Below are 11,454 nucleotides of genomic sequence, written 5' to 3' on the forward strand. Positions count from 1 at the left end.
TGTTCTGCGTTTAAACGACTGCCTATAAAATAATAAATAGGTTTAAATGTCAACAGTCGAAGGAGAGAAGTAAAGTTTGATAAGATGACAGTTTTCTGCGGTGGTAATTTCATCTAAACAAAACAAGTAACTGTTTCGCAGTTTACCGCCGCTAAGCTGAACTTAATCGCTACAATTTTATCTGTAAAAAAGAGCTCTGTAAAAAGATTATCTGTAAAAATTATTATAGACTTTTAGAAAAAAGTCTGCTTAATGTTTGCGTTTATATAAATGGTATCGAAACAAGTTTAGAGGTTTAAATTTTAGATAAACTAGGATAAAAACGCCATCATGCTGTTTGCACCATTTGTCAGCTTTAAATTTTCAGCCTTCAAGACTTCGCTATATTGCATTGCGGAAATTAATATGCGACAAAATTACTAAACTTGTTATTATTCATGTTACTACTTTAGTATTCCATTTTTCAGAAAACATGTTGCCAAACGAAACGGGGCTAGAATGATTTGCTAGCCTGTATATAAAGAAGACTCTTTTAGAACCATGCAGCAAAGCTGCACATACAAAATTGACTGTCTTTGACAAACTAATACTGACATACGAACAGGAAATATTTCAATTGAGCAGAAAATATTTCTACTGAACAGAGTAAAACTCGTTTTTACAGAGTTATTCGAAAGTGTCAAAGAATTGGACAGGATTGCGAGTTTTTGCGAATATTTATAACATGGTAAATCCAGGAGCGGGAAATAGTTTAGACGTGGGTTCCAGCGCGGCGAAAATGAACGTCAATTCCGGACTGGCCACCGATGATCTGGCCAACGCTGCAATCCTGACAACTCAACCACCTCCTCCAACCAGCCAAGAAGAGGAACACATGAGCTCGCTCGTGATATTTTTCGTTTTAACTATTCTCTTACTCTGTATATTTTTGGTCCACTTTCTCATCAGATTCAAAATGAACGTGTTGCCGGAATCGATCGCTGTTATATTCCTGGGAGCGGTGGTGGGCTTGTTTATGAAGATCCTCAGTAACAATGACGTCTTAGATCTACAGGTTAGAACTTTTTATCAGACATAAATTTTTTTCAAGTAATAATTAATTTCAAGTATTGGTAACATGTCTTATTGTCCATTGATAAAAAGCTTGGGTAGAAACCGTTGGGGAAGTTGTCATTAGGTATTCATGTGTTACTTTTGGAGATAGTCTTTAAGCAGTTTTTGCGGCGACAAAATTTTCCTTTCAGAAGATTAATCGGACATTATTTCCCGCTAGCCTTTTGTATGAACAGAATGATAGTTATTGTGATCTAATTGCATTGAATTGAAAAAAAATTGGTGGTGTCTTAGAACTGCTGAGTGCGTTTGAAATAGGAAATTCCGCATATGACACTTATTGGTTAGCGTTGATCAATTTTGAGAATGGAAGAGAGAGTGGTGATTGAGATCATAACTGTTTTTGATTTCGCTCAGCAAGAAGTTTTTTTCACATAGGGTTTCTTCAAAACAAATCATTTTTGATAATTACATTTATTTTTTTATCAAAATGTTTGTTTATGGCAAAACTTTTAGTCGTTTATCGTACGAATTCTTTATTTTCATTGCTATTTCAGGTGGGTTTTCCGGCTAAATTTAGCTTATTTTTAACTGTTTTATGTAATTTCATTTTTAATTCAATATTTTTGCCTCCATCTTGAAGTTGAGTACACAGATGGTTTCGCCAATCTATTTGAAAACTGGGTTTTTCGCATTCTGAGAATCTTATATAAATTCAGGTAAGAGCAATTTTTTGCTAATTTTCTGAAGCTATTTTGATTTTGCTACACTTGACCTCTTAATCTTTTTTTGGCATGACTTAATAATTGTGAAATTTAGTTGCTTAGATTGATGTTTATTTTGACTATTTTTTGTAAAGTGGGATCCATTTTTTTTACTGTTGGTCACGCATGATATCCTTCTCAATTTTTTTGTTTACTCTAATTGAAGTTCTGTAGGTCAGTTGAGGATATTTCGTTCTAATTGGAGGTTATTCGATTGCAGTCATTACAAAATCTCAAAGAAAGGTAGATTCTTTTGAATCGAGTGAACCATCACAGCAATTGATGGTGTAAAAGGTCCTTGAAGCAAGTACAGCCCTATTCTGACAATCCACCATTATTTTTTACGATGATGTTTTTCTACGAAGAGATTCAGATATCCTTTTTAGAGAGCAGTCAAACATTTTCACTTTTTCTTTCGGGATAGGTTACATTCAAATGTCAGATTTTATAAATCATCAGTCTGTTTTTAATTGCCCTCAAACGAAGTTTGTAGCAATTATATTAGTCACGTGGTCTTTTTTGTGCGATTTTGCGCTTGACCGATTTCTGTCTGACTCTCTTGACTTTTCGTCATGAAAAACGATATAAACAGTTAAGTCCAGAGGGCATTAAGTGGCTGAGTAGTTCCCTTAGAGCTTTACGCGTTACTAGTCTCTACGTATGCGATTCACTGGCACTGTTTTGAGGAGACAATTTCATGTTATGAGGGCGGTTTTTAATCTTAAAAAGTTTGACACCCCCACTCCCCCCCCCCCCCCCCCCCGCACATAACACTCCCCTGTCCACCCTCCTCCACCTGGCGATCTGGACCCCCTCTAGTCCAGCCCTCCCAACCCTACGCACCCTCTTTGCTTAACCCCCCCCCCTCCCCCCACTCTCCACCTCAGCTAGCTACTCCCCCCCCCCCAACACCCCGTCCACATTCCTCCACCTAGGAATTTGAACCCCCTCTATTCCAGCCCAACCCCGTCGCTTGACCTAAAATATAATATACGTACCAATCTTTCTAAAGCAAAGGCGCGTTCTGTGCATTTTAGGTCTTGTCTATTAATTTTTGAGCGCTGCACGACGACAGCTTCAACAACGCCACTACTCATATTTTTTTTCAAAATTTCTGCTTCTCTTTTGGTTTTCGATGTTGCTCAGAGCAGAATTTGTGTTCAGGAAATTTTCTGTGTGTTTTAGGAAGCAGAGACGTTCAATCCCACAGTCTTTTTCCTCCTGTTTCTGCCGCCTATCATCTTCGAAGCAGGATACTCTCTACACAAAGGCAACTTCTTCCAGAATATAGGTACAGAGGCAATATTATTTGTTTTAAATTTTATGATAGTGAAAGATATACAGCTATTTCCTCTAATAAATCGAAAATGATCATTTATGATGTTTAAAATACAATAGATAGCACTATCTTTTTCTGATCGGGGAAATGGTTTTTTGCCAGACATAATTAGAGTGCATTGTAAGTAATATTTAGGCATGACTGGCTATCAAGAAATTTCTTGTCAATGAAATGATCAGATTGGCACGAAGCACCTTCTCATGAATTCATGAGTTCTACTGAATGATTTGAGACATCTAACCGTTTTAGGCTCAATTCTAACCCTGGCCATATTCGGTACAGCTATATCAGCGTTGGTGATTGGTGCTGGAGTTTACATCCTTGGAGTGGCTGGACTAGTTTATGAACTGACCATAGTAGAGAGCTTCGCTTTTGGCAGTCTAATATCAGCTGTAGATCCAGTGGCCACTTTGGCTATATTTCAGGTATATCGTTGTAGTTTCATGCCCAATTTAATACTGATTATTTGCGATTTTGACTTGTTGAAGCTATGGGATGACAACTTTAAGAGTAGCAAGTCGAGAATTTTCACTGTTTGGAAATTTGTGTTATTTTTTAACGATCTATGGGAAAAATGGAAAATTTCTTGCTGTAAATATAAATTATAGCAAGATCAAAGTAAAACTTTACTTGTCCTAATTGAATAAATATAGCGACTCTGGATAAAATCAAGCTATTAGAAGGAAACGAAATACTGCCGTTTGTTTGTTTGTTTTTACACCAACAGACATCGACATGCAGCATGTCAATTTTGTAATGTTTTATAGGCCTTAGACGTGGATCCAGTATTGTACATGTTGGTCTTCGGAGAGAGTGTGTTGAACGATGCAGTTGCAATTGTGATGACAACTACGATTCTACTTATGAACCACAATCCCTACGCAGCAATGTCAAGTGGATCCCTGCTCCTATTTGGGTTCAACCACTTCCTGGTTATGTTCTTCGCCTCAGCTTTACTAGGAGGAGCATTCGGGCTGATCTCTGCTCTGTTGTTGAAGCACTTTGACCTTAGCGATACACCATCGCTCGAGTTTGGCTTTATCCTTATCTTCGCATATCTTCCCTATGGCTTGGCTGAAGGCATCCATTTGTCAGGTTGGCTCTCAATTGCAATTAATGACTTGTTAGTGGTCTTAAGTTTACGAATCTATAAAAACTGGCACTCACTAAGTTAGACATTTTGCATTGAGAACCACCGCTATTGAAATGAACCGCCAGTGGATTAGTAGCAGCATCTCATACATGCTTGCAAGCCAAATTTGTCAATTTCTTATGAGCTCTCGATCTTTATAAGTTTGTCTTGACGTTTCCCATCATACTGTAACCATTTCAGAATTCTGTTACTTCTACGAAATTGCTTAATGTGAAGCTTTAACTTAAGAATTGATTTATGTTTAGTACGCACTTTTCGACCTCTAAGCCCAACCTATATATTATCGTATCCTCCTTGTAGGTATAATGGCCGCATTGTTCTGTGGGATCACGATGTCCCACTACACACATTTCAACCTCTCCCCAGTAACACAGATCACAGTACAACAAGCATTCCGAACAATGTCCTTCATGGCTGAGAACTGTGTGTTCGCCTACCTGGGGCTCGGTATGTCACACTAGTGTGAAACTAATTTTGTCCATGGCTATCTGAATCAGGTTGTATTTTAAAAGTAAAAGGTCTTAGTATAACTAAAGATTGTAAGAGGACTGTCGCATCCTTTTTTGATCAACGTCTCATCTATTGGCACATCTTCACCAAGCTTTGAAAGGCATAATGCTTGTATCAAGAGAAGAAGGTTCCAAAAATGTGTGGGTAGGCCCAAAGAACATTTGTTAACGCTCCGGGAAACTAACAAAAAGGGCTCAGTTTAAATAACAAAAGTTTGGGTGTATTTTTTTATAGCTGCGAAGCTGTAAGCTGAGCGTAGTTATATTGCGGTGCTCTTGGTTTTTTACAATTCAAAGAATTTGAATTTTATTGGGGCGCTGTCTTTTTTTTATGATCTGTTCACACATTTTCATGATTTTTGAAGTCAAATTGGAGTAGTTATTTTGGTCACGCCGAAACAGGAAGTGGAGCGAAAAAGCGAGTGGTTTTGCGGCGTTAAATTTTTGCGGCGTGAAGCGAGTGGTTTCGCTCTAAATTTAAAGTAGAGTGAGAAAACGGTGTTTGAACGAAAATTCGCTTTCTCGCTAGTGGTTTTTTGTTCACATGCGGTAATTTCACTTTGATTTTTACAGTTTTTATCAATTTTTTAGATCAGATTTTTTTCTAAATGGTTTTCTCAATCCATTCATAGTCCATTCTAGGTCTAGTTTTCTGTTTAGTCAATGAAAATTCTTTGAATTGTACGTCAGGACTTGTCCTGCTATGTTTTGTTTGTTTCGTCGTATGGCGCTCTTTTTTCGTTTTACATTTGTTCACATAGCAAAGCTGAAAAAGCAAATTTTCTGAATGACTACTTCCTCTCACTAACGGCATTTGCGCGCGTGGCGTCATTTCTCACTCGCTCTAGCAAAAGTTTTTAGGTTATTTGCGTGATTAGATTTTGATCATACGTGACTTACCTCCCTCAATAAAATGACTTTTGCACTTTAAAAACTTAAGCTTAGTTTGAATTTGTTTAAGGTCAAATGAACTCATATGTGCTGTAAAGGTCCCTAATAAGAGGCTTCTGCGGAATGAATTTTAACAAGCTTTATTGATTTATCGCTGAATGTTTTACAAAGTTTTTCGAGCGGTGAAGGTTTTTTTTCAATTTATATCTGTATCTGTTTCTATTATATGGCACACAGGTCTATTCTTTCGCAGCTATTCCGGCAATCTGCCGGCTATGTTAATACAAATTTGTATTTGCTGAATTAAACAAATGTTGGTTTTGTCTAATCGTTTTAAGTTTTATAACCAGCTGGATATAAACAGCTGGAACAACTGCTAATCCTCGATCTGGTTCAGAACTTGGTATCAATGCATTTCAGCTGGATTTTTTGCATATGATCTTGAGTCTTTTCATGAAGATGACGCTGAAACTGGGGCTGGATAGTTTGACTGGTGCTGTAATGGTTCCCAATGTTTCAGCTATTTTCTCATTCCACCACAGAGTAGAAGTCGCTCTTATCATCTGGAGTCTCCTTCTCATTCTCCTCAGCCGCGCAATCAATATTTTCCCTCTTTCCTTCATCCTCAACTTCTTCAGAGATCACAAAATCACACGAAAAATGCAAACCATCATGTGGTTCTCAGGATTACGTGGAGCCATAGCGTTTGCGCTGTCACTTTTCTTGAACTTCGAGAACGACAAACATGAAGTTATTAAAACGACGACGTTAATCATAGTTCTGTTCTCGACGCTGATTCTTGGTGGTTGTACGATGCCGCTGATGAAGTTGGTCGGAGACGTTAATGAAGAGTCGCCGTCTTCAGGACGTCGCAAAGGTAAACGTGGAGCTCTAACTAGTCGCAAAGCAGACCGTGCAAAAAAGCGAAAAGATCTCAATCTTGTAAAGACGCATGACTGGAAAGCGATCGACTCTGAAGCCTTCTCAGAGCTTACGGAATCCGAGGATGCAGTTAACCCTGGCGAAGTGGGTTTTATTTACATGAACAGAAAGACAGGTCTGATCAAATTGGACGAATTATACCTAAAGCCGTTTTTCACGAAGAGGTTCACAAATGAAGAGATACGCACGGGCAGAATCAAGATGAAGCAATTGACCAATCAGTGGTACAGTAATATTAGGAGGCCAAACGATGACGATTCAAGTGCAGAAGACGATATCACACTGTTGGCTAATGATTCTGGCTCTACGTCTAAAGGTCAGTAGTAATCAGGAACAATGATCTGTGCCAGTCCAGATTTTTACTCGTTATTGCCCATCTACCGTAGATTACAGTCCAGGCCACTTGTACTGCAAGTATGACGTCAAGTTGTAGTTATTATGTAATAATTAGCACATGCCAGTAGAGGTCCCATCATAAATAGTATGTGCGGACAGAACGAGATGGGGACACTTTTGACCAGAATTTGGAGCTTAAGTTTTTGTGGACATTAGGGGAAAGTCACTTAAACCATTTATAGGTTCTACTTCAAAATCCACTTGACGCTATAAAGTACTCAAGTGTCCCTAACAATTTTCTCTACACGATGATAGCTTACGAAAACTGTCATAACTGTTTTCAATTATTGAGCATTTCAGTTTAGGTCCATCCAACATTTGTGGCAATATTTTAATAGAATATTCGTAAGGCCTACAGCTCTGAACTATAAAAAATTTCATTTAAATATTTTAAAATGATGTCCGCTCTGTCCCCTTTTTCCAAAATCATTTATCGAAGGGTGTATGTGTGCTTTGTCAACTATTTTCCATGTAAAGTTAATTGCTAGGGCATTTTGAGTACTTTATAGCGTCAAGTGAATTTTGGTGTACCGTCCTTGAGTGTTTTGATTGGTTATCGCCTAATTTGCTCAATATTTTCAGAGCACCAACAATCGAAAAGATTTCTTTAATTTAATTGAGCGCAAAAAGCCTATACAATAATAGTTAGGGCATTATAGAGTGGAAAACTAGTCTAATTTTGAAGAAAATTTGTTAGAAGATCACAAAAAATAGTTTCCAATTTATCTGGACAAAAATACTCATTGATGCCATCAAGTCTGCAACAAATTTTCTGTAACAAAAATAATTAAAATTGTTTGCGATCAATAGTTGTGTTTTAGATCCCCAATGGATAAAATGATACAATAAATCGGGCAAAAAATGCTAAAATAGCATAAAAACCGTAAAATAGCTCAAAAACCTCCAAATTAGCACAAAACTCATAAACCAAAAAGTTTGCAGCGTTTATTAATACAAAGTTAAAATTATTAAAACAGCCTAAGGTTTCGCTCGCTCACAGAAAATTTTTTAGTCCTCAATTTTGCGATCTATCGAAATCAGCGGTAATCGAAACCACTCTTTTCGCTCCACTCAAATTTTGTCCAACAATCAAGGTACTCCAATATTCTTTACGCATTTCCTCATTCAAATTCACTCCGCTAATATTGATTTAAAAACACTTCTTTAATGGGGCATAGGAATTCAGGCGAAAACACGATTAGGTGAACACAATTTTTGTAGCCATTAGGCTAAAATTTTGTGGACAATAGGCGAATACCAATTAGAACACTTAAAAGCGATGCATTTGACACTATAAATTAATATAAAGTCTCTAACGACTGTCTATGCATCAAAATGAGTAAGCAAAGCACATGTAAATTTACCATTTTTGCAAATTATTTTTGCCCCTCGCAAACATTCTAGCATAGGTATTTGGCAAAAAAATACGGAGGCAAGATTGGAAAACGTGATTGAGAAATTCATTACTTTATTTTGCAGTAAATGCTTGATGAACATAAAGAGATGCGGCATATGCTAAAATATTTTTTTGCTGCGAAGCTATAAGCTGAGCGGAGCTATATTGCGTTGCTCTTGGTTTGTTTTGTTTAGTCGTCTGACGCTCTTTTTCGTTTTACATTTTATTCTGGAACACATTTTCATTCTGTCGCTTCACATTTTCAGTCACTTTTTCCCGCTTGATTTCTTGCTTTTTGTGTTACCTAAATTGCGCGTATTCAGAATTTATATCTGTTACTAAAACCAAAGTTGTAATATAAGAGAGAATAAGGGACTTGTAGTCTAGTGGTTAATGCAGCTGTGTCGTACGCCGGGGGTTCGTGGTTCGAACCTCTTCTTCGTCAAAAGTTTTTGCACCCAAAATTGTTCTCAAATGTACACCCCCTTTGATTTAAAGTTGGCCACGATAACTGTAAGAGAATGTAGATAAGGTTCAATTACATTGTTCTAGACAGTTTAGTTTGGTAAGTTTTTATATCAGTTTTAAGTTGCGGGAACAACCAACTCGTTTTGGTTGCGATAAGGACAAAAGTCAATGTTTTTTCAAGTTTTACTTCTGACTTGATTGTTGCACGACATGCTCCAGGGGAAAGAGGAGGCCAACTAACTCATCACAGACGTTTGACCAGATCGTCGAAGAGGGTGTAACCCAAGTTGCCTAGAAAACCGTTTCGAAAAAAGGTCAAGAAAAAATAGGCTAATCAGCCAAAACACGTGCGAGGGCGGAGACCGGACGAACGTACGTGCCGTAAGCCGTTTTCACCTTCACCACACGGTGTTGTCCATCTCGTCCAGGATAGACTTCAAGAACACGTCCAAGGGGCCAAATTCCACGTGGAGTCATATCTTTCAGAATCCAAACGATGTCGTTGACTCTGAGTGGTGTTTGGTCACTATCGCTCCATTTGGACCTCTTTAACAGTGTCGGAAGATACTCCTTGACGAGTCGTTTCCAGAAATGGTTGACCATTTGCTGCACATTCTTCCAAGACTTGAAACTGGCGGGTTCTTGGCTGTCGAACTTTCCTGGTGGGAGAGAGTTGAACGGTCTGTTGATCAGAAAATGGTTTGGCGTGAGAGGCATTTCATTTTCTGGAAGGTCAGCGACAATCGTTAGTGGTCTGGAGTTCAATATAGCTTCGGTCTCGACCAAAATTGTCCTGAACACATCAAGCGACAGCCTTCTGGAGCCTAGAATGATCAATAGAGTGCGTTTCGCGGTCACCATAAAATGTAAGAGAATGTAGATAAGGTTCAATTACATTGTTCTAGACAGTTTAGTTTGGTAAGTTTTTATATCAGTTTTAAGTTGCGGGAACAACCAACTCGTTTTGGTTGCGATAAGGACAAAAGTCAATGTTTTTTCAAGTTTTACTTCTGACTTGATTGTTGCACGACAATAACTGTTTCTATCTGTATTTTACGGCACGGCACGCAAGTCTATTCTTTTGGCAGTTATTATTCCGGCAATCTGCCGGCTATGTTAAAAAATGTGAATATTTTGTAAGCTATTATCGTATATAGACATTTGTTGGGGACATGTGAGACCTTTATAGCGTCAAGTGGATTTTGAAGTACCGGTTTTTAGTGTTTTGATTTCTATTTGCCTATTGTCCCCAAAATTTCACTTCAAAAGTTATGCCTAATCGATATAGTGTCCGCCCAATGGAGTTTTTGCCTAACATCCCACCTCCTCTCCAGTACTCTCCAAGTTGTCTATAAGGTTTTGTCACGCGGGAGCATGAACATCATTTCACTGTGAAAAGGAAATAGAATAGTTCTTGAGATATGAGTGACGAGTTGTATTAGTACCTAATTTGAATACATTTTTTACTTTGAGCATAATAATAGTGTAATGTTATAGGTCATTCAGGCACTGGTGCTGGAACCAGTGGTTCGAGTGGCGCCCGTGGTGGTCTGGCTAGAAATGCGAGCGGAGATGCGATGTTATCTAATGGAATTGCTGAAACCCTAATGGATGGAATCCAAACTGAACGGATGTGATCTTTTCCATGATTCGTGGTTTATGCTCTCACTGTGTTTTCATCACGATTCAAAGAAGTTCTCGAAATAATTTTGAGAGCAAGTGTCACAATGTTGAAGGCTTGGAGAAATGGAAGCAACTTCAATTTATATAAAAATTCTCCTTCGTGGCAGTTTTTTTCGGAATTCCTATATATCGTTAATTTTAGGAATCCTATTTACAAACTTCAGTGCTACTAAATATTACACCCTAATGCCGAAAATGCGTATATACAATTGAATGAGTTGCTTCGATGCGCTGTTTTGAAAAGAGTTCCTATATTTTTCTGTGATTTCAAATTTTGTGGCAGTATTTCGAAAGTTAAATTCCTGGCTTATTAAGCTCTACTTTCATCTCCCCTCTTTAATGCTCAGATTACTTTTAATACTCAAATCAATAATGTTAACAATAGTAAGGTGCTACTTAATTATTATAACGCTGGTCAATCAAATGGACAAATTTATCTAAAAATATTTGAATGAAATAATTAATAAAAGATGATTTTTCAACCTGTAAATTTTGTTCATGCTACATGTTCTTTTCAGCAGTTTGTGTAAATGTTGGTTTTGTTTTAATTGTATTATAACATCTTTCCTTGTCGATCCACAAATCAAATTTCATCAGTGTCAAAATTTATTTGTTGATTCATTCCTTTTCAATTGCTTTCGAATGAAGTTTATTGCAAATATTTAAGCCATGTTTTTTCATTCGATTTTTAAATCAATCGATTTAAAAAACGATTGTACGTTATGCTACGAAAAGATCCGATTTTTTTGTCTTGTTAATTGACTTTTTGTCCCAGGAAGTTATAGCCTGTCGAATTGTTGGGTTTGATTGGAACTTGCTTCAGCTAGTAGGAGTATAAAGGAGTCTGAATACGTATCCTA

At 37.6% G+C, this 11,454-nt stretch overlaps 1 protein-coding gene across 1 annotated transcript; it reads left to right on the top strand.

Annotated features, from left to right (window-relative positions):
• Positions 1 to 471: 471 nt before the first annotated feature.
• Positions 472 to 11,215, top strand: LOC142337458 (sodium/hydrogen exchanger 8-like). The gene is made up of 7 exons (XM_075386686.1): positions 472 to 1,054; positions 3,003 to 3,108; positions 3,406 to 3,581; positions 3,924 to 4,251; positions 4,610 to 4,756; positions 6,230 to 6,967; positions 10,409 to 11,215. Exons 1-7 carry the CDS (start codon positions 725 to 727, stop codon positions 10,546 to 10,548), a joined length of 1,965 nt encoding a protein of 654 aa, XP_075242801.1. The 5' UTR covers positions 472 to 724; the 3' UTR covers positions 10,549 to 11,215.
• Positions 11,216 to 11,454: the final 239 nt, after the last annotated feature.

The sequence above is a fragment of the Convolutriloba macropyga genome, chromosome 4, assembly GCF_964194025.1.
Source record: "Convolutriloba macropyga chromosome 4, txConMacr16.3, whole genome shotgun sequence".
NCBI classification, from domain to species: Eukaryota; Metazoa; Xenacoelomorpha; order Acoela; family Convolutidae; genus Convolutriloba; species Convolutriloba macropyga.

Bases quoted from the DNA above. Each gene is read 5' to 3' on its own strand.
- LOC142337458 (XM_075386686.1), top strand. From the start codon at position 725: ATGGTAAATCCAGGAGCGGGAAATAGTTTAGACGTGGGTTCCAGCGCG. The intron at 3,582-3,923 runs GTATATCGTTGT...AATGTTTTATAG, and splicing joins CCACTTTGGCTATATTTCAG to GCCTTAGACGTGGATCCAGT. The intron at 4,252-4,609 runs GTTGGCTCTCAA...TCCTCCTTGTAG, and splicing joins TGAAGGCATCCATTTGTCAG to GTATAATGGCCGCATTGTTC.